At 37.7% G+C, this 24391-nt stretch overlaps 1 protein-coding gene across 1 annotated transcript; it reads left to right on the forward strand.

The window, feature by feature from the left end:
• Positions 1-309: 309 nt before the first annotated feature.
• Positions 310-23643, forward strand: LOC139940546 (glycosaminoglycan xylosylkinase-like). Its single transcript, XM_071936849.1, has 9 exons — positions 310-812; positions 9247-9447; positions 10685-10783; positions 11831-11943; positions 13461-13641; positions 15656-15692; positions 16384-16453; positions 17600-17741; positions 19598-23643. The coding sequence occupies exons 1-9, from the start codon at positions 451-453 to the stop codon at positions 19821-19823; spliced, it is 1431 nt and encodes a 476-aa protein (XP_071792950.1). The 5' UTR covers positions 310-450; the 3' UTR covers positions 19824-23643.
• Positions 23644-24391: the final 748 nt, after the last annotated feature.

The following is a 24391-nucleotide window of genomic DNA, read 5'->3' on the forward strand; positions in this document are numbered from 1 at the left end:
GTCATAACTGATAATTATTTCTGACATAATTGTTCCCCGCTTGTCAATAATTCCCTAACAATTTCCCCTATCAATTCTCAAGGGTAAAGTGTGTTATCTTGCCTGCCAGGTTCCTTTGTACTTTTGTATCCTTTGTACTTTTCTTTTTTGTACAAACTAAAACCTGAACACAATAACTCAGAATTTTTGGGGGAGTGGAGAGGGGAGTTAAAAAGTTAAATGTAAAGGGCGCCCTCAATTGATACAGTCAAACTTTATGACTCAACACGACTCGACTTTTTTACTGTAACAAAAATCACACACGGCACACACTAAAGTCATTATGCTGGCCAATGGGAGACATAACTTATCGAGGTTTTGGAAACATGTACATCATGCACATTCATAAATTCCACCAATAATGTTGTTTGCATTGTCACATCAACTTGGTGGTCGAGATTTTAGGTCGACATGCGCTTCCAAAACAGACTTATTCTCTTATTCTGTGCTGTGTTGTTTCTGACATCTGTGTCGGTGATCCACATTCTGCTGGCAAAGGACGACCATCAGCGAAATGCTCGTCAAAGGGCAAGACTTTCAATTCCATCTGGAATCCAACAGATCCATGGACATCCAGGAAAACGTCGACAGAACGATGCAAAATTCACTGTGATTCTGGAAGGGGGAGAGTCACAGATTTTGCGGACTCCTTTGCGCCGAAATCGCCCGACTCATGAGAAGAAAAAGTCCCCGGGAAATGAGACGTTGCCGAGGCGGGACGTACCGGTGAGAATGAAGCTGCGCGTAGGATGGGATGTACAGGAAATGCAAGGGTGGGTGTGTGATTATTTATTCATGGGTTGTTCAATTGTTGAAGGTAGAAATTGTAATTATTTCTTCTGACTGGCATTTTTTATCTCTCTAAATTTAGGTCAACTGTTTCTTGTCCAGACAATAGTTGGGTAATGTGGTGGTTTGTTAAGTTAAAGCACTTGAATGAACTATACAAAAATAGTTAGGCCTAAATATTAATATGAAAAAAGGGTCATTTTTATTTTAGGAGGGTCTGAATTTAAGATTGCACGTACATCACATGCGGAGATTGTGCCACGCTCACCATTTTGGTGGTCGATAGGTTTATAAATAAGGGAATCAAAATGTGTGGTGAAAAAGGTTTTCAACTAGTGGTTTAATCCCAACAAGGCCTTGGCTTTGTCTCAGTAAAATAATCAAGAACCAGGCCTCGTAGGGTTTAAACCACTAGTTGATAACCGATTCAACACACTTTGATTCCCATTCATAAATACCTTTTCGGTCAAAAACAGCAACTCTTTTTGGTCAAAAAGTAAAATAAATGCAAAAATTGTAATTGTTCAATGATATCTTTCAACACAACACCCCTCCAGCTATGAAATGGTAAAGCCCTCCGCCGCCCTCGGGTAAAAAACTCCTTATAAGGGAATGCTGTGGGCGTCGCGCGTATCGCGTGATGTGGCACAACTGTTTCAGCCGTTGCTCTCGACCATAGGAATGAAGAAACTGTCTTATAAGAACAGGTGCAAGCTCGCGTGTCATGCCCATGTTTCAACACTTTTTACTGGTCTTAAACAAAGGTTTATACACACCCACGTGACGCGCTCTCCACCAACAGGAATAGCGAAACTGTCTGAGGTATTTATGAATGTGTATGTAAAGCAGCGTCGCCTAAAATGTGCAATTCACTGAATATCGCACAGTGATATTGACCACCAAAAGGCCGCATCCAAGATTATTCTGATGATGACTTCAGTTCAGCAGTTGAATTGGGTCAATAGATGGTGGTCTGACAGAACTATTCGCTGCACTACACTCCATTTTAGTTTCTTTTGGGCAAGAGTGCGCGAGAATTCTGTCCACACAGTGAAATGTGCTTTTGAATTGTCCTTTAATTGTTTTTTAAAATAAAAAGGGTAATATTTGGCAATAACTCCTCAATTAAAAAAGGGATTATAAATAAAGCCAACATTGCAACAGCCCTTAAAAAATCAAATAAAAGTGGTTCAAGCTGGATATGGAAATGTTCTTATTTCTTTCTTCATATTTACATCATTCACAGTTTATTCAATCTTGAAATTTAATTTATGTTAAAGGCAGTGGACACATGTATACACGTGGTGGTAATTGTCAAAGACTAGTAGCCTTCACAGTTGGTGTTTCTCAACACGTATGCACAAAATAACTAACCTGTGAAAATTTGAGCTTAATCGGTCATCAAAGTTGCGAGATAATAATGATAGAAGAAAACACCCTTGTCACACGAAGTTGTGTGCGTTTAGATGGTTGATTTTGAGTCCTCAAGTTCTCAATCTGAGGTTTGGAAATCAAATTCGTGGAAAATTACTTACTTTTTTCTCGAAAACTATGGCACTTCAGAGGGAGCCGTTTCTCACAATGTTTTATACCATCAACCTCTCCCCATTACTCGTCACCAAGAAAGGTTTTATGCTTATAATTATTTTGAGTAATTACCAATAGTGTCCACTGCCTTTAAATACTGGCTTTAAATTAAGTAAGAAGTGTCAAGGGCAAGCATTTTTGGGCGAGCATCCGTGACACTTGTGTCCTTTATTAAAAGCAAGACACTTGACCAATATTGTTGCGGCCTTCGAATGTCGCAATTCACAACCACAATGCATTACGGGTAGGTAGATGGGGCATTTGCTACTGCAGTGTATGTTGTCAACCACGACGTGCGCACGCATTGCTTACATCTTTGTGTGGGCTCAACAGCGCCCTCTCTTGATATTTTGCTTTTCGTGATAAACCTTAGAAGAACGTAATGCTGTAGGTTCCGTGTGTTGTTGTTTTTTATTTCAAGAACCCAGTGCAACACAGTCACCTTATTTTACCACATAAATTTCCAACACTGGGACTTACTTTTTTAAGCGTCAAAATATCTTGAATTTTATTTTGCAAAGAACCATTTATAACTAAACTAAAAGTCAATTTAGCAAAATTACTTCCATGAGCAATGCTGTGAAAAGGCACTAAACCTTTAAAAATTTGTATTGTGATAGCATTGACTAAATGAATCCGGTTTTCCTAGCAAAACGTGCGCCTAGTGGAGTCTAACAGTGAATCAGCATTGAAGCGTATAAAGCTACCATTGTCAAATGAAACGCTTGATAAGTCCAGCATTAAAAGTGGTCCTAAATGCTTCATACAAGAGTGCATTTGGATTGCTCTTTTTGCCACCTTTGTACAGAATCTTATAGAGTCAATATTGCAAACCATTATGTAGTGAGTAGGCCCATGGAGGAAGAATGGTAGGCCCTACAATGCATTGTACTTTGTACCCCATGAAGATATCTTTCAAAATTGTTGTAAAGATAAACATACGTGCAATCTACTGTTTACTTGACCTAAAATCAAACAAAAAGCATCACACCTTAAAAGTATACCGGGGGGGGGGGGGGGGCTAAATTTTTTTTGGGAAAATCCACAAGATTGAAGGGCTTGTACGTACATTGTAGCTCAACATTTTTATGGACTAACATTTTTTTTACAATCTACCAGATTCACGTGCTACTTTCGTCATGTTTGTTACTCAAAAGAACTGTGGAGACAGTATCAGATTCATTGTCAAAATTTTTCAGTAAGATACTAAACATTGTACACATTGAGGTATGTTTATTAGTCAATTGAAAAACACAAGACCTCAGGGCTTGTCCAGTCATATTTTTACTGGCCAAATGCTAAAAGCACTTGCCCCTGGTCTGCGGTCCAGTGTTTAATTCGAGCCCTGGTCCCAGGTTCATAGTGCTGCTAAGCACACAAATTTGCTTAGCATGAAATTTCTCCCTTGATAAAAACAGGAATGGCAACAAAATTTCCATGTGATTTTCAGGACAAGCAAACAACAGCTGAATACTAGTAAGCAGCAACATACAACAAATGGAAATTTGGTTGGTAATCCTGTTTTTATCATGGAAAACATTTCATGCTAAGCAAATTTTTGTGCTTAGCAGCTCTATGAAATTGGGCCCTGGTCAGTTGCAGTCTCTTATCCTCCCAAGTCCTCCAAAATCAACCGAATTTGGATGACGGAGAATAAAAAAGGAAGGCATGTTTGCAAATGAATCATCCATAGACTATCCACCCCTTGTGTAAGATGTCAAAGAGGACATTGTTGGAGAGGGATGTGTACACCCTGGCACTTTCCTACTTCTAGCTAGACTTGTGAACACGTCATCAATGGGCTGCCGCGGTGAGATAGTCGAGTTGTGGCAGTGCTCTCGCGAGATCACTGCTCTTGTGCGAACTGCTACTCCCCATTAACTGGAGACGTGATAGCAGTAGTCTTGCGGTGCAAACAGTCTTACGAGTATACCGCAAGAATCACGGGGAGATTCCGAACGCTATCACGGCGACAGACATTTAACGACTTTTCCACAAGTCAAACTTCTAGCCAGAAGTAGCACTTTCCCATGAGGGGGTTCAGGTCTGATGCTGATCGTTCTTGAGAGGACAAGGCCATCGATGTGTTCCTCCTTTGTAACATATGTAAAGGGCACCTCTATGAGTTGTGAGAACTTCACTCACTTAAAGGCAGTGGACACTATTGGTAATTACTCAAAATAATTATTAGCATAAAACCTTTCTTGGTGACGAGTAATGCGGAGAGGTTGATGGTATAAAACATTGTGAGAAACGGCTCCCTCTGAAGTGCCAAAGTTTTTGAGAAAGAAGTAATTTTCAACAAATTTGATTTTGAGACCTCAGATTTAGAACTTGAGGTCTCAAAATCAACCATCTAAACGTACACAACTTTTGGCTCAAATTTTCACAGGTTTGTTATTTTATGCATATGATGAGATACACCAAGTGAGAAGACTGGTCTTTGACAATATTACTAATAGTGTCCACTGTCTTTAAACTTCTAAAGGGTCTATGTAACTTTTGTAGGACAAAAAAACACAATGTCCACAGATTTACACTAAACTTACACAGTTTGAAGATAATGATACACATGTAGTAGAAAGCTTCCCTGAAAATACTACGTGCTGAGGTGCTGTAGTTTTTGGGCAATGAGTAAAACAATGTAATGAAAATAATTTTTCGTCTCATGAGATGAAAATTATTTTAATCATTAACAAACATATTTTCATAACATTGTTTAACTCATTTCTCAAAAACTACACACAGCACCTCAGTAAGTAAGATTTGAAGGGAAGCTTTCCACTATCATTATCTTCAAACCCTGTAAGTTTAATGTAAATCTATGGCCATTTTGAAAAAGTACCCAAATTCTTTAAGGAACTGTAGACGTAGATCAATGTATTTAAAGGCAGTGGACACTATTAGTAATTGTCAAAGACTAGCCTCCACAGTTGGTGTATCTCAACATAAGCATAAAATAACAAACCTGTGAAGCTTTGAGCTCAATCGGTCATCGAACTTGCGAGATAATAACGAAAGAAAAAACATTGTCACACGAAGTTGTGTGCATTTAGATGGTTGATTTTGAGACCTCAAGTTCTAAATCTGAGGTCTCGAAATCAAATTCGTGGAAAATTACTTCTTTCTCGAAAACTATGGCACTTCAGATGGAGCCGTTTCTCACAATGTTTTATACCATCAACCTCTCCACATTACTCGTAATCAAGAAAGGTTTTATGCTGATAATTATTTTGAGTAATTACAAATAGTGTCCACTGCCTTTAAGGAACTGTAGACGTAGATCAATGTATTTTCATGTACAAGCTGACCATTCTCAAATGCTGTCTGCTCAGTGTATCTTTGGTCGGCCCACAGAAAGTTGGCATCCCTTTTGCATCCCATCCAAAACAGCTGCTGCCAAGCTGCGCCGCCTTAGCCAAGCCACATGCTCCCAAGTAGTGCTGTTGAAGAACCATTAGCCTAGATATAGAACTCAATCAATAACTCATTATTTATTGCCGGACAGTATAAAACTGTACAAGCAAACTATTTATTTGATTGTTTTTATTGTATACAGTGTAACAGTTGGATCCAATGCTTTTTATGAAAACATTCAGGCTGCTGTTCCAAATGTCATCTTTTGTTGTGCTCAAATCCTGAAGGAACCTGGCCTAATTTCATAGAGCTGCTAAGCACCAAAATTTGCTTAGCATGATAAAAACAAGATTACCAGCCAAATTTTCATTTTTTGCATATTCCTTGAACCATTAGCCTAGATATAGAACTCAATCAATAACTCATTATTCCCGGACAGTATAAAACTGTACAAGCAAACTATTTCTTTGATTGTTTTTATTGTATGAGTGTCAACAGTTGGATCCAATGCTTTGTATGGAAACATTCAGGCTGCTGTTCCAAATGTCATCTTTTGTTGTGCTCAAATCCTGAAGGAACCTTGCCTCATTTCATAGAGCTGCTAAGCACCAAAATTTGCTTAGAATGATAAAAACAGGATTACCAGCCAAATGTCCATTTGTTGCATATATCCTTGTATACCTTTTTTCAGCTGTTGTTTGGTTATCCTGAAAGTCATGTGGAAAGTTCATTGGTAATCTTGTTTTTATCAAGGCAACAAATTCATGCCTTTAGCAATTGGTTGTGCTTAGCAGCTATTATGAAATTGGGCCTAGACCAAATATAAAGATAAAGTAAAACGTTTCTGTGGATGCTGTTTCAATTCAACAAGCTACTGAAAGACATGCATGCTTCACTTTTAAAATGGCAAGGGCACCAAGGCATTTTCTCCATAATAAAGGGTGAGAAACTGTAGATTTCTCCAAAGTAGAGGATACCAAGGGCACCAAGGCAGCGACCAGGGGGCGTGGAGGCAATTGCCTTTGTTGCCTCCGCCAAGTATCAGTCATGTACTTAGTACCTTGCAAATCGTAAAATAATTGTGTCCAGACTGCCCCACCGATTTGAAACATTCTAGGGAAAACCCTCAACCCTGTATGAGCTGCATAAATATTTGACGGCAGATCATTCCATTGGTGCAACAATAAAGGAACGCACGATTACCATTTCACATGGATCATTCATAAAACTGTTTCTAAAAATGCAGAAAATACTGCTCGAGAAATTTTTTTGCTAAGCAAAAATTGAGTCGGGCACCAGCCACAACAAGGCAAACTTAAAGGAACATTACAGAATTGGTTTTGCTAGCAAAAAAGTTGCTGGCAGTGTAGCACTTTATGTAATCCACCATAGACATACATGTACACTGACGAACCTGTAGAAGATTGGGATCGATCGGCCATCTGGGTCACGAGAGAATAGTGAAAAAACGACTACAAATTTTGCATTGCATCGATGCCAAAACAAAAATGAATAAAACGCTCACTGAGCGATAAACTCCAACTGCAAAATTGTATTATTGATTTTTTATCAAATGTGAAATTTCAAACAGAAATATTTAAAGGGATGTTTTCTACTATCATCATCATTAGACTGTGTAAGTTTTATATAAATCTGTGATCCTCACGTTTTTTTTTTTGTCTTTTTCTTACCAATTCTGTAACGTTCCTTTAATGTAATTTTGGGCTGGTTACCTGACTCTGCTAAGCAATACTAATCTGTTTTAAGTGAGTTTGTGTGCCTGTAAACAGTCTTTATGAAGCTGGGTCCAGTTGGAGGTCCCAGACAAATCTCATTACTGTGCCTTTTTGGTCTCTGCAATTGCTTTTAAAAATATGTGTCAGTGGCCGGGTCTAATTTGGCAGCTACGGTTTTGACTGTTACTAAAGGTTGTTACTAAGGACATCGTATGCTTCAACACTCGATGACCCAAAGATCCCGCTGTTGCCGCTAGCCGGCTAATTCGTACACAGCTCAAGCTCACTATCTACAGTCTATGGCTAATTTTGGCATCCACACTGATGCACTGCAGTCCCATCGTGCCGGTAGGATGTCGTGAGTCATTCATAAAGTAATTTAACCACAGTGAGCATGTGTACAATCTATTTGTATGCTGACTCTCTGTTGTAAAACAAAGATCTGTAAAGTACATTGGCCTTTACCCTTTAGTTTAATGCATGTAAGCTGAAACTGATTTTTATAAGTAGGATTTGAAACTTTGCATGGTGGAGATAAGATATAGAAGAGTTTGCGGTAACACCATGTAATAACAATCTCTAAATGAGTTGGGGTGGTTCCGAAAAGAACCGTTGGGTTAACTCGACGTTTCGATCAGTATGCTCTGATCGTCTTCTGGAGAATGCTGGACTCTGATGCTGCATGCTGCTTAAGTACTAGGCGGTGGATCAGCGGTGATGCACGAAGGCGGGAAATGTAGGCGGGAAGTGAACTCGATGATGCGTGGTGATTTTTATAAGTAAATGGTTGTGTGATTTTTGGGAATGTATCAAGTTGTTCCCCCAAATTCCCCTGAGTCCTGACACTGTCAAATGTTCTTGCTTGCTTAGGATAAAATAGACTTTGACTTTGCAAAGCAACTTTTTTCCCAGCATTTTAAAGGAAAGCAGCTTTATGAAATTGGATATTAATGTTGTCTAAATTTAAATTAATATGGTATTACCAAAACGTTCAACTCTTCTTTGGCAAACACTTCAGGGGTGGATTTCACAAAGAGTTGAGACTAGTCTTATCTCAAATTAGGATGAGTTAAGGACCAGCCTTAAGTTTTTTTATTTTAATCTCCTAGGACTAAGTAGGACTAGTCCCAAGTTCTTTGTGAAATCAACCCCAGGGCTCACCCTTAATCCTAGCTCGTCATACATTGTCTAGTAAAAACTGCTATATGTGCAGGTAAACACCACTTCTCAACTCGCTTACGGTGCGCAACCAACCGAAATTCCATAAAGTTTGCATCATTACAACTGGTGCCCAACACTTAATTTATTGCTTAGCAAAGAAATGTGCTAAGCCATTTTGTTTTGCTTCTAAAAGAGCTTTTGGTCTGGATCCCAATTATCCTCAAAAACTGTAAATATATTGATTTAAAAACAGTGTTTGAATTCATTTTTTCCTCCCTGAAAATTGGTTCTTTTACGAATACCTGTTTTTCTGTTGATCCTCGAAATATGCTTTGACGTACAATGTAAACACAGATTTCCCTGCTTCAAATGTACTGTCTTACACGGCTAGCACAGAAAGTCAGCGCTTGTACATTAAGCAGAGACTGGTGAGCGCAGAATTCGGCGATAAGCAGAGCCATGAAATTTGAGCCCTGCTTACAAGAATCACAATATGAGTAAGCGTGCCTCTTGCTTAAATGGTCCGCAAAACTGGTCATTTTACAATTATCTTTTTTTTTCCTGTTCTTGATAATAGGACTGGTCATCCATGGCAGCAGTTTCATTCAGACATTCACCAGGACGCTCTTTACTCTGAAGACGCCCCCTACATGGCCAGTCTCCTCAATGATTTGGCCACTGTTAAGATAGTCAACGTGTCCTTGTTCGACGGAGGAAGTCAAGCAAAGCTGGATGTCAGATTAGCCGACGGAAACAGAGCCATTGTGAAGCCTATGAGGTGAGTAATAAAGGGTTTGTTTGGGTCTGGGTTGGGGGTGGTATCTACAATGGGAGATGAATTGTTAAAGGAGGGTCACTTTGTCATCAGAGCCCAAAAGCACTGAGTGAAGTTTGAAAGGGGTATTTTAGAGCGTATAAAAAGAGTATACAATGTGCATTCTAGGCAGATTTTGATGCCAAAGACTACACAGAGGAATGTCATGTAGCCGTACCTGTTCATGTTTGTTGTGTTGTCATTTAGCCTTCAAGAAAGACTCTGCTAGGGTCAAAATGTCGGGCCATGGAACTCTTTTTTTTGCATTTATAACCTCAGTCCTTTTGTTTGGTAAGCTGTTAGCAACAGCTATTTATATTTTCTGATATACTTATCGTTAGGGTTTACCTTTTGGAACAGTTTCCTTTAAAAAAAAACACTGCATTACTTTTTTCAGAAGAAAGTATGTACATGTATGTACATGTATACATACATATGTACAAGAAGACTTTTTTTGTCATGTATGTACATGTATTCCCCTAAATTTAGAGGAAGTAGATAATTATGTCGTCTTCCTAAAAAGCACTGCTGTATATTTCTGTATTGGGAAAAGAACATTGAAATGCTTATTATAGTTTAACCCTAACCCTAACCCCCCCCCCACAAGTTTTTAAAAGTGTTTTGATATCCGCTTCCTTATTAAGACCAAGGACAAGACACAAAGGAGAAACCAAAAGGTACCCATAGGGGAATTCTAGAGACTGGGGAGTCCCACAAGGAATTTTTTGTACAAGGTGTATTGGATGTTGCTAATGCACAGGGACAATGGACATCAACAAAGGATGTCTGCCCAGGGACGTTAAAAGTAGAATATTTGTTTGAGTGTTTGAATGGGGTCGCAATTGCTGGGCCCCTTCAAGAGCAAAGGTCAAAGCCTGTTTTGCTGCCAGAAAGAAACATTTAGATATATTGTTTTTTTGGTATTTACTGTTTTGAATGTTATTGTCCTTTGCAATTTGGACCCTTGGCCACGATCTGAGACAAATAAAAGAAATGAAATGAAATATTGTACGACTGTATAAGTGATGGGGTCTTGAGTTTTATCCTGGCTGAAAAGAGCATACCAAAGCTTCAAGTGACAACTAACACACTGAATAAAGCATCAGGACTGCACCTGACAGTCGCACTTGTTTATGTTGTGCGAAAGTAGCAAATCAAGTTAAAAAGGAGCTACTATTTAAGTGTTTTCTTCTATTCACAGGGCGTCAAGGGAGTTTGTTTACAAGTACAACAAAAAGGAACCTTTCTGGTTAGACCAAGAGCGTCACAATGCTGAAATAGCTGCATTCCATCTAGACAAGTAAATATATTTATATACTGGCTTCTAATGCAATACACCGATCCATTAAGCCAGGCCCAATTATCATTAACCAATCACAACCGCGAAATCTGATCACCATTTGAACCGTTTGGTGATCTTTGCACCATCGGTGATCGGGTTTCGCGGCTGTGATTGGTCAACTGGTAAGGAGGCGGGGCGTAATGGATCGGTCTATTGTTCCAATCTGTGTGAACAATTCTTGTAGAATGAGTGTTATTCCCCCCCCCCCCCCCCCAAAAAAAAAGAAGGAAAACAAAAAATCTTGATCATATCCGATCTGAAAGTTTATTGGTTACACAATTAGGGGCATACAAAGGACAACTTTTCAAACAAATTGTAGTGGAATGAAAAGAAACTAATATATTATATTTTGCAGGGGAATAGGCAAACCAAGCAGAGAGGGTCCTCAAAAATTTAGGGTCAGTAGGCAGAATTTTGTTTTTAATTTATTTATTATTATAATTTTTAACTGATAGGGTCATATAGTGTGGAATGTTTATAAAAATGGGTGGTGAAAATGATTTTCCAGTTAAAGACACTGGACACTATTGGTAATTGTCAAAGACTAGTCTTCTCAGTTGGTGTATCTCAACATATGCATAAAATAACAAACTTGGGAAAATTTGATCTCAATTGGTCGTCGCAGTTGCGAGATAATATTGAAAGAAAAAACACTCTTGTCACACAAAGTTGTGTGCTTTCAGATGCTTGATTTCGAGACCTCAAATTCTTAATCTGAGGTGTCGAAATCAAATTCAGGGAAAATTACTTCTTTCCTCGAAAACTACATCACTTCAGAGGGAGCCGTTTCTCACAATGTTTTATACTATCAATTTCTCCCCATGCTAATAATTATTTTGAGTAATTACCAATAGTGTCCACTGCCTTTAAGCTCCCAACTCAACTACTGTATGATTGCAGCTTTCCAAAAAGGATTCTATTTCTGCTCATTTCCTTTCCAAAAGGGAACTAACAAAAAACCTTTTATGAACTATTTTCCTTGTGACGTTTATCTTCTTCTGTTAGAATCCTTGGTTTTAGGAGAGTGTGTCCCTGCGCTGGGAGACTCATTAACCTCACACAGGAACTTCTTCTCAATTGCAAAGACCAGGAGTTGCTCAAGACGGTCTTCAGAAAAGGTAAGACATATTTTGTTTCTAAAAAAGAAAGAAGAAAAAAAGGGGAAAAAAAGTATAATCTAGAAATTTGTATGATTTCTTTTCTTTCAGATTCAGATATTTATATCATAATCTTGTGTAAGTCAGTAAGGAATCTAACTGTAGTATGAGAATAATTTAAAACTGTTAAGTTCGTTTCATCTACTCCTCCACTCCCCTTGTTTTAAAAAAACTTGTCTCCATGCTTCTCTGCCCTTCACAGCCAATTTTAATTAAGAAGTTTTTTTTTTTTTACTAGCTCCGATTTAATGTGCCGGAGCCCCACCAACTGAGCTAACCAGCCCTAAATGCCGGCATTTCATTTTTAAACTAACTGAGAGGGCAGTTTGTGACCAAATTTATTGTCACATGTCAAAACATTCCATGTTTCCGTTTTTTTTTTTTCAATCATCTTACCGGAAGCATCACAGCACAGAGACAACTCTTATACAAAAAATGATTTACTGATGAGGATGAATTCCCAACATGTTATTCTGCTTATTTTATCTTATGATTATTCAAGTAGTTTGGCCAGGTGAATTCCAGAACACATTTCCAAGATTTTGTTTTTCAAGGGATATTCTGCGTTTTTTTGTCAATATCTTTGTTTGGGGGTGACAACCGGTAACTGAGAAATTAGCATCAAACCGGTAACTGCAAATTAATCAGGGAATTTAGAAAGCGGGTGATCGGACCATGATCGGACGGTCTTCGTGTGCAATTTTCAATTGGGGTGTCGTGGCCGAGCGGTTAAGAACACCGAATTCAAGCTCTGCTGATTCTGTTCAGCAGTGTGTGGGTTCGAATCCCGGTCGTGACACTTGTGTCCCTGAGCAAGACACTTAACCATTATTGCTTCTCTCCACCCAGGGGTAAATGGGTACCTGTGAGGGCAGAGATGGTTCTTGTGATTGATTTAGCTGAGTAGCGCATTTGTTGCACGAGGCTGTATACTCCCTACGGAGCTGAGATGGTTTAAGGAGTGAATTAAGGCCCAGTGACCAGGGGTAATAATTTGAAGCGCTTTGAGACACCCATTCGGGAGTGAAAAAGCGCTGTATAAACTCAAATATTATTAGTATTATTAACTGCTGCATAGCTAGAGATCACACCCAAGTTTATGATACAACCTGGGAAGCGGCAGGAGAGGAGTCACTTCAAAGAATAAGGGGATGCAAATTTTTATTTAAATTTGAAACATTTCATTCCCTTAATAACTAGTTTCAAAGCTATTAGGAATAAACTTTAATGAAATAGTAAATTTGCTTGTACAACCATGTGTAAATCTCTGTTGTGGGAGTGTTGGCTCTGAAAAGAGTTGGTGTGGTCTCGACGTATCAAACCCTGCACGCCTTCAGGAAACAAACAGATGAAACTCTGTTTGAAACGTTGTTTCTACCTATTTATCCACACCATGCAAAGCTTCAAACAATAATTAGCTTCAAAGTTATCCAGAACACAACTTGATGATTTCTAGTTTGATTTTGACTCCCTTGCAGATGGGAATATTTGCTTCATTGGCAAGTGTGCGCCATGGTTCTGCAACGAGGAACATCCCATTTGTGCCAAGGGGGACATGATGGAGATATCCTTATGTCAGTTCTTGCCGTCGTTTGATGGAGGTTTCCCCATATTTCAGCGGGAGTACCCGTGGAGTCAAGGGGTCAAAGAGTCTAAAGTGTAAGTAAAATGACCTAGGGGTTTCCGGTCGGTTGAGTCAGACAACATTTGGGGTCACTTACAAGTGTTTTCACTAGCATGTATTAAATACAATGTCAAGTGCACAAATTTCAGAGCTTAAAAAGAAAAAAAAACAACCCCAAAAACAAGTGAAGTTTCGCAAAATTGCATTTTTTGACAATCTTTTCCGTAATTTCAAAGTTTCTCGGTTGCTGCCCCCCGCCTGTTCAAATCCAATCTCAAAAGTTACCTCTTCAGTCAAGCCTACCATTAATTTTCCCTTGGTCATTTAGAGCAGTCAATAGTTTTTTCTAGATACTAGGGCTTTATTTATTAGATTTATTTCTGATTATTATTTTATTATTAATTTCGCTCTCAAAGCAGTGGACACTATTGGTAATTGTCAAAGACTAGCCTTCACAGATGGTGTATCTCAACATACATGTATGCATAAAATAACAAACCTGTGAAAATTTGAGCTCAATCGGTCATCGAAGTTGCGAGATAATAATGAAAGAAAAAACACCCTTGTCACACGAAGTTGTGTGCGTTTAGATGGTTGATTTCGAGACCTCAAGTTCTAAATCTGAGGTCTCGAAATCAAATTCTTGGAAAATTACTTCTTTCTCGAAAACTATGGCACTTTAGAGGGGGCCGTTTCTCGCAATGTTTTATACCACTAACCTCTCCCCATTACTTGTCACAAAGAAAGGTTTTATGCTAATGATTATTTTGAGTAATTACCAATAGTGTCCACTGCCTTTAATAATCTTTTTTTTTTCAAGACCCAGGTGTCTCAGACTCAGACTCCAGAAACATTTTATTTGACTTGTGTCACATTATGAAGCGTTTGTTCCTGTATTGTTATTTTTTTTATATAAAGAGGGGCTCCAAGTTAACAAAACTGTGATCCTTTTATTTTCTAGTAGTGGGTGAATAATTCTTTTAGCTCAAAAAATCTTTTACAAGTCTTTAAAAAGGAATTCAGCTCAATTTATAAGGGTGCAAAATGCTGTTTTAGTTCATACTCTTTCAGAGTGCAATTACAAACATGAAGTCATTAGCAAATAAATGGGTCTTTATATACTAAAGAGAAGTTTCTGTGCCAGTGGTGAGCCCAAATTCAATGTGCTTTTGATTGAACATTATCAGAATTCAGGAAAAATGTGAAAAATCTCTGCAAAAAAATATGTACAGACCATATATTTGAAACGTGACGTAATTGAACATTTTGGATTTTGATGAAAATTGCACTTGAAGGGTATCAAACACAGTGGAGTTTACACCAGTTTAAAGACACTATTGGTAATTGTCACCGACCAATCTTCTCACTTGATGTTTCTCAACAAATGCATAAGATAACAAACCTGTGAAAATTTGAGCTTAATTGGTCATCGAAGTTGCGAGATAATAATGAAAGAAAAAGCACCCTTGTCACAGGAAGTTGTGTGCTTTCAGATGCATGATTTCAAGCCCTCAAAATCTAGTTTGTGGAAAATTACATCTTTTTCTCGAAAACTACATTAATCAGAGGGAGCTGTTTCTCACAATGTTTTATACTATCTACAACTCTCCATTACTCGTTTCTAAGTAAGGTTTTATGCTAATAATTATTTTGAGTAGTTACAAAAGTGTCCACTGCCTTTAAGGCGAGGTTGAAGACTTGTCACTTTTTTGTTCCATTTTCAAGAGGACACTTTTGTAAAATGAGTGCATCATATCCTCCTTTACAGATTTCATTGCAAACCCATAAAGCCTGTTTCATACTTCCTGCAAATGTGAATGTGAAGCGAATTTTCAGGTCACAAATTTGCAGCGAATAATTTGCAGCAGTTCAACTCTGCTCAACTTACTTGCGAATATCGCTGTGAAGGGAGTGTTGTGACATCAAATTCACGTCAAACTCGCTTCGCATTCACATTAAGTATCAACCGGGCTTTACTCTCAAATACACCATTGAGGATTTTATTGTTATTTTTTTTAACAACCCTCTTCTGTTTTCTTGTTTCTCCAGGTGGAAGGGGAAAAACATATGCCAGGATTTTTTGGAGGTTTGTTTTGGTGTTTTATCAGAAATGGCACTGGACACGTTTGGTAATTAATACCAAAGACCAGTATTCTCACTTGGTGTATCCCAACATATGCACACAATAACAAACCTTTGTGACAAGTTGGGCTCAATTGATCATCAAATATGCAAGAGAATAATGAAAGAAAAAACACCCTTGTTGCAATACTTGGTGTGTGCTTTTAGATGCTTCATAAAAGGCTTCAGCTGAAGTCTTTTATTATTTGAGTGAGAAATTACCTTTTTCTCTGAAACTATATTACTTCAGAGAGGGCTGTTTCTCACAATTTTCTTCTTTTACTATCGACAGCTCTCTACTACCCCTTACCAAGTAAGCTTTTATTCTAACAAATATTTTGAGTAATTACCATTAGTGCCCATGCCATTAAGATCAGTAGTTTTGACGTTTACTAATTTTTTGCTAAAGCACATCCACTGATATATCTAAAAACTACTACCAAATTTCACAGGTTAGTTTGATTGTTTATAATATTTACATTTATGTAAGATTACAACTATGGAGCAAATCCACAGGCCAAAGGTATAATTTACATTTTTCTACCTGCGTGGCCTTGGATTATGCAAAATAGATCAATAATGTGGTTTGATGGTCTGTAAATGACAATGTACACATTTATAAAAAGAAATTTCATTTGTTTGTCCTTTTGTTCCAGCAACCAGTCTGGATGAATGGTCGATACTTCCTGGATCTCATCGAGCAAGGAATGTTTGACTTCTTTATACGTAAGAAATCTCGCTTCTCTTAACAGGAAATTATACATTTTGCAAGGTTGTCAAACCCCCTTCACAGTCTGGTAACCACTCTTAAAATAACAGACCGATTCGACGCCCACCAGGCGCACAAGTGTTGAGAACCGTGCGCAGTTTGCTGCGGTGTCTTCAATGCTTAGATTCAGCGCAAAGACACCGCAGTTGCTAATTGGTTCAATAGAGGGCGCTACCAATTTTGTTTCGTTGGATTGGTCTATTGGCAACAAAAATATATCAGATTGTGTCCTGTGTGGACATGAAGCGTGGATGTACATGTACAAAAAAAAGTATTCCTGAACAGAATCAGGTTACCAGCCAAAATTTCCTTAAGTTTACATTATGTGACTGGTGTCCTACTAAATATTTTGCAGTGCTTAGCAAAGAAATTTGTCAAGCAGTATTTTCTGCTTCTAGCTTGATTAAAATGTATCTAAGTAGTTCTGTGCACAGATGTGCCACCTTACAAAACCCATGCAATTGAATGGTTTTGAATGGTTGGTCAACTTGCTGACCAGCAGCCGATTTCATGAAACGCTAGGATTAATCCTAATTACAATTAGGACGAGTAATTCGTCCTAACTTAGGATGGATTCAATGCGTTCTAACATCAACTTAACTCGAAATTAACTCGTCCTAAAATTAATCCGAAGTTACGAAGAGTTTGGTGAAATTGACGGCTGGAGTAGGAGCGTAGACCATGTGACTTGTGACACCGCATATTTTAAAAAGAGGCTGGACTTTCTGCCCTGCATGCAAGATTTTGGTCACAGCCAAAGAGAAGAAAAAATAAAATCTTAAATTTTATGGAGATTGTCCTTTATTTATCACCATTTAGTATGATGAAAAGGGGCACATCTAAAAAACTTGTTCAGCCCATAGTTTTATAACGTTTTAATTTATGAGGACATATTTTTTCGGATGACCAGTGCAGTATCTTGCCTGCCAGAAAGGTTGTGGAATGTACAAGGTTGTGGAATGTCAATTGAAAAGATTAAAAAGGGTTACATGGTCTATATACTAAAAAATCATTTTGGAGTATGTTTTCAATAGATACAAGTATTTGTGGTTATTTTGTAGCTCATTGATAACAAAAAATCTAATTTCTTTTTCTTGGTCTAGGTAATTATGATCGTCATCACTTTGATATGCTGTATAAATATAAGAGGAATGGATTCATTGTGTTTCTTGACAATGGTAAAGGATTTGGTAACCCTCATGAGGATGACATCACGTTCCTCGCTCCCGTCTACCAATGCTGCAAGTATGTTACTGATCATGTCTCTTTCATGAGCCATATACAGGGATGAAATTTATCTGATTTTTTTTTCAACTGGAAAATTGTGATTTTTAAACCCCCTTCCCCCAAAATTAAAGACACTTTAAAAAATCAAATTATAATAAGGGACTCATTGTGTGGTGAAGAGGTTTTCAACTAGTGGTTTAATCCCAACGAGGCCTGGTTCTTGATTATTTTACCAAGACGAAGTCGAGGTAAATTGTCAAGAACCAGGCCACGGCGGGTTTAAACCACTAGTTGAAAACCGATTCAACACACTTTGATTCCCATTCATAAATACCTTTTCGGTCAAAAAACATCAACACTTCTTTCAACACAACACCCCTCCAGCTATGAAATGGTTAGGCCCAGTCAAGGCCCTCGGGTAAACAACTCCTTATAAGGGAATGCTGTGCGTGTCCCGCGTATCGCCTGTCTCGGCCGTTGCTCTCGACCAATAGGAATAAAGAAATTGTATTCTCAGTACTTGTGCCTGTGATTTTTTTCACAGGAGTCGGGAAAGTACTCAGTATACAGTGCTGACACAAAACAGTGTACGGGTAAAACCAAAATTAGTTAGATCAAATTCATAAAAAAATGAAGATAAAACCATATGGAACACCCTAGGGCTTTCAAACTTCAGCTTTGTGCTCATAGATAAATCAGAGGTTTTTTTTCAACGGCCTATCACGTCCGACCTATATAGTAATAGACCATGCAAGTCTCACAAATTGTTGATTACCATACACTAGCCAATAGAGTCTCTAATTGTGTAATGATTGGTTTAATTAGTATGAGTGCTTCTTTTGTCATGTAAATGGGGTTGACCATGCTTACAGACGACAATTAATAGTAATGATGTTTCTTCATCAAACAGTTGACTCTCTGATGGAAAAATCCCAGACACACAAGTTCATAAGCCTTTTTGAGGTATGGCGGACGCGCTAGGAGTGTACTCTTTGGTTTAGGTGTATAACACACACATTTACCCAAACCTGAAAGTGTGTTGTAGCATTGTGTCCGCCATATGTCAAAAAGGCTTATTAGGGATTGGATAATTAATTAGTTTACAGACAACATATCGATTATAATAAAGTTATTTACAATTATGTGATTATGTTATTGTTCAGTTGAGATAGCAGATGGCTTTTGTTCCGGTTAAATTTTATAAATATCTGAATCCATGTAGAAATGCCCATTTTGGTATTGACCCATTTCACCTGATGTCATCATCAGAAAAATCTTGAATGCGCCATACTGGTGGGCAATTTCAATGTGCGTTTTCGTATATAACTCTATGCATAGAGTATGCTGTGCGTTATGCAGTGAAGTGGGCATTTTAGGCGACGTAGCGTTAATACACGTAAACCTAACTGCCCACCAACATGGTGAGCGGCGCTGCGTGTGACCCCGTGCAAGGGGTCATATGATAATATGGGATTTGTTCTGTCTCAAGGCACTGGGTTAGCTTAGTGGTATAGTGGCATGATACATATGGGTTTCAATCCCACCTGAGCGATTTAAATAACGTACATAAAAAAAAACTTTAAAAATGCGAACATCGATTGGAACTTCATGTGTGACCATTTGATTATGGCGACTTATTTTTATATTTTGTTGACTCCATCTAATGTAAGTCTGGTTTGAATTGAAAGTTAAGACAAACCTTCCCATTTTTAGATTAGTATGACTGAAGTTCACATGTCATAAACACTGCTCAACCAAATGGATGCAGCTTTGTAATGGATGAAGCAGAAGTAAAACGAAAGAAGCAAGGATTCTTAAAAAAACAAAAATTGTTCATAATTTTTGTTTTTGTTTTGTTTTTCTTTTCAAAAAAGGGTCCGACGTTCCACCTACCTTCATTTCCAAACGCTGACCCAGCCTGAGTCACGCCTGAGCGATCTTCTCCGCACATCCATGTCACATGACCCTCTTGCCCCGGTGGTAACGGAACATCACCTTCGGGCTATGGACAGGCGTCTAGCAACTGTCCTGCAAACTATCGATAAGTGCATCCAGACTAAAGGAAGGGACTATGTCCTGGTTGAACGGACAGATATGTAACATTTCTCAATGCCAGGAATTGTTAAGTATTCTTGAGGAATTTAGGTGTCTGGTATGATTGCACTACCTCCATGAAACACAAGGTATTTGTTGGTTGTGTTATTTATTTAAACCCTGCCCAAGGTCGTACATTTATGATCTATTTTGTGTATCCCAAAAGTGCCATTTTCATACGCAATCAATTTTATTTTTTTATGCGCTCAAAATTGTTCATCAATCGTACATCCATGTTATCATGAGAGGGCATTCTGACCCAATAAACACTAATGACTCTTGGATACTAAGGCAACACAAATCCTTGTTGTAGAAATTTGTTGATGTTTTTTAAATTTTTTTTAATTATTTTTTAAAAATAAGTTGTGTGAGCGATGTTGTATTTATATAGGATTTGAGGCATTGCCTGGTGAGGATTCAATATATATTTGGTTTGCGGTAACACCATGCGTGTATCTACTTGCCAGGTAGAGCTGTTCTTGGAGAACTGTCTTTCTATACCTTCCGCCCGGGTATTAGTTAATAAGCAGGACAGTTCTTTTTAGAACTGAGAAGTCTCCCGAACACCTGAGCAATCTACTCCGCGGCAGTAGAATTAAGCAAGACGGTTCTCTAAGAACAACTCTACCTGGCAAGTAGATACACACATGTGTTACTGCAAACCATATTGATGTCGTATTTATTTTAAATGGATGTTTTTCAAACTTCTCGCATTGGACATGATTGAGAAAAGAGCTTGCCAATAACCAGGGCCCAATTTAATAGTGCTGCTTAGCGGCCGTTTTTGTGCTTACTGTGCAATTTCTATTTCATAGTGCTGCTTACGTAAGCACACGAAAAGGCATGCTAACCTTCCGGTGTCTGCACGAAAATAAATGACATCACACTACAAATCCGCGGTAAACACGCAATATGGCCGCCCAATTTTTCTGCTAACTTGTGAAAAACGCTAAGGCTTAAGCAAATTTTTCTGCTACAGTAAGCACGCAAATTTGCTTACCGTTAAGCAGCGCTATGAAATTGGGCCCAGGTCTCAGCCTCAGTGTCCCTCCAAAGGTTTTCTATAGACTTTAAGATTTTGCAACCGAGTGTGCCCTTTACAAAATGGAAATCGCCTTGCCCTGTTCATGAATCCAGATTCCAGCCCTGGAACTTGCCACAAAACCTTTCGAATTGGCCCTTTTTCACAAAGACTTTTGTCAATTTTCTTCCATAGGTTATCTATATCTGTTCAAATTTTTTTTTTTAAGTTTATTTAAAAAAAATAATGAAGCAATGGAGCCTGTGTAGGAATTCTCCTGGCTCAGTTTATGGTGTGTTAAAGGGAAGGTACATGTTTGGTAGTTACTCAAAACAAATATTAACTTAAAAACTGACTTGGTAACAAGCATTGGAGAGCTGTTGATAGTATCAAACATTGTGGGAAACAACTCCCTCTGAAGTAACGTATTTTTTGAGAAAGAGGTAATTTCTCACTAAAATAATAAAAGACTTGTAGCCAGAAGTCTTTTATTCCGATCTGAAAGCACACAAATTCGTCCAACAAGGGTGTTTTTTCTTTTATCATTTTCTCGCAACTTCGATGACCGATTGAGCCCAAATTTTCACAGACTTGTGATTTTATGCTTATGATGGGATTCACCAAGTGAGAAGACTGGTCTTTGACAATTCCCAAACATGTACCTTCCCTTTAACCGATATTGCTAGAAATAGTTGGACAAGTTGATGCAAGTTGTAAGTGACGATAGACAAAATCCTTTATTCCAAGCTCCCCTAACTCTACAAATATTCTTTCATTCCTTTATTTTATTCCCATCGTTGTTATTAATCAAATTCTAAATGAAAATATTATTATTTATAAAAAAGAAACCAACTGCGCACGCGACGCACTTACCCATTAGCTTGCGCATGCAGTTGATTCCTCAATAAACATGATTTTGAAGTTGCCATAAAAGTTTTTTAAATGAAGGTTTTTCTGAGTTTTGGTATGACGGTTAAGTTTATACTTCAAAACAAAGCCGCAAATGATAATGTTACATGCTAGGTAGTTAGTGGTGTACAAATTGCCAATCATGGAGGGGTAAAAAATGTACCCAAATCTTTCTTATTTAGCAATTTGTCATTCAGAATTTCTTTTTACTTTCTCACAAAAAAGTTTCATCTGATATGTAGAGAAGTGCACTTTGTTGATACTACTTATTTTGTGTATTTGGTTTGTATAATTAAACAGTCCGAAATGTTGGTGGTTAATCTTGCCTTAATTCCCATAAATTTAAATATGATTTTTTTCAATTTTTTTTTTATATCAGATGACGTCCACCAGGCTATTAATTTAACCTCAAATCCTGGCCTCAATTATTTTCCTCTTCTTTTTTGCCCGTTCTTATATTTTTGATTGGCCATTTTCAAATGTTATTCATAATTGTTTGTACATATATCTTAAACAAGGTAATGTTTTGCATTTTTCTTTTGATATTTCACATAAAAAGTGGTTAATATCCTATAGAATTATTTTAACAAAATTACTCTATACTTTCATATTTAAAAAGGAGTTTGAACAACATATAAGTGCTTAAAGGCGGGTGTTTCGTCATGATCAAATCAGGTCTGTGTCTTTATACATGAACATTCACCCAGGTATTGCTTTGGATCGTAACGCAGACCTGCTTTGGACTTGATGACACATCCCCTTTAGGGATTGTGCTTCCAGTTAGTTTTTACTTCACCACCGACTCATTATGAAATTTTTCTCGCATAAATTATCAAAGTTCAAAACACTTTATATGGGCTACATAATCAGTGGAACCAGTTTGTGTTAAGAGGGCGCAGATTTGTCACGGTTCTCTCTGAAAAGCACTGGAAATTTAATTTGAACTTGTTGCCAGTAGACAATTTGCCTCAAATTGTACATTATAAAGTGAATGATTTTAAAATGGTAAAAAATTCCAAATCAAAATAAGAGGTTAACATTAAAGAAATTGGACACTATTGGTAAGTGTCAAAGCCCAGTCTTCTCACTGTAACTGTAAAAATTTGAGCTCAATCGGTCGTCGAAGTTGCGAGATAATAATGAAAGAAAAAACACCCTTGTCAGACGAAGCTGTGTGCTTTCAGATGCTTGATTTCGAGACCTCAACATCTAATTCTTAGGTCTCAAAACCAATTCGTGGAAAATCACTTCTTTCTCAAAAACTCCATACTTTGAGGGAGCCCTTTCTCACAATGTTTTATACTATCAACATCTCCCCATTACTCGTTACCAAGTAAGGTTTTATAATAATTATTTTGAGTAATTACCAGTCCACTGCCTTTAAGCTCTTTCAAAATTTGTCATCAGAATAATGTTTGCTTTTTAAAAATGCATATCAAATTATAGGGACAGGAATCAAGCAAATTCTTTTCCTGGGATCCCATTAATACTTGACTTTGTAGAAACAGTAACTCTTGCTTTTCTTCTCTCAAAAGAGTTTTTTAATTTTATTTATTGTTTTGAGTGTCTCAAACAGTAATCATGTTTTTCAAAGGTTATAATGTAAAAGTTCCATCCTCAAAGATAAAACGTGCTAAATCTTTGTTTTGCAGGAAAATATCAATACATATCGAGGTTACAATTTTGTAAATTTATGCCAATTATATTTATAAGTGCTGATAGCTAATTATCTATCCAAGTATGTTGCTCCTGGAGTTTTTGTTTTTTTTGTTTTTTTGGATTTGAGTATCTGGTAAACTAATTTTATGCTAATTTCTTAACGTATTCAGGTGCACAATGGTTCATTCTATCAAAAGAGTTTTTGATTTAATTTATAAAAAGGGAAATAAATAAGTAACAAATGAAATAAAGGATTTGACTGTTTGTTGTGATTTGTTCCAAGCACAGGGGGGATATTTTGGTCAAGAACGAAAAAGAACTTCAGTTGTTTGAAGGAATCTGAAGAATGTTGTTTTATTGTAGACTGATTGAAAGCATTATCCAAGTAATGACCATAAAGTGATGAGAGTCAGTGTCATAATTTGCCTTGCAACTATGAATTTGCCTTGCAATTATGAACAAAAATAATGTAATTTTTTTCATATTATGACCAGTGAAGTATCTTACTAGCCAGAAAGGCCCTGGAATATGAATGCCCAGGTCCACTCTTGTTTGCACTCAATTGTAAACGATTGTATATTCGGGCATCCACTAAATAATATGCCAGAAACAGACGCATTGTAAGCTGCCGTGTCTGTATCTGATCGGTACTGCACACATACTCCAATATTGGGATATCAATGGTGCAGGCGCGTGGTGGCTAGTAGTGGATTAGTAGTGGGGCCCCCCGAATAAAGGAAGACATATGCATGCTATTTAATCTTGTCTTGAATGTGTCTAAGTAGGGGTTGGCGAACGTTTACAGGGAGAAGCTAGGTTCCATTCGCCATGGTTCTTGGTAAGACTAACAGTCTTTCTTTGTTGCGGGATGAAGAAATGAGGTTGCGGAGGATTTCCTTGTTTATTATAATGTCTATTATAAATATTCTAACAGGGTACGACATTTAGTTTTTGAGTTGATCAAAAGAGTTGAAAAATGCAACTT

Source organism: Asterias amurensis, chromosome 8 (genome assembly GCF_032118995.1).
Source record: "Asterias amurensis chromosome 8, ASM3211899v1".
In the NCBI taxonomy this organism is placed as follows: Eukaryota; Metazoa; Echinodermata; class Asteroidea; order Forcipulatida; family Asteriidae; genus Asterias; species Asterias amurensis.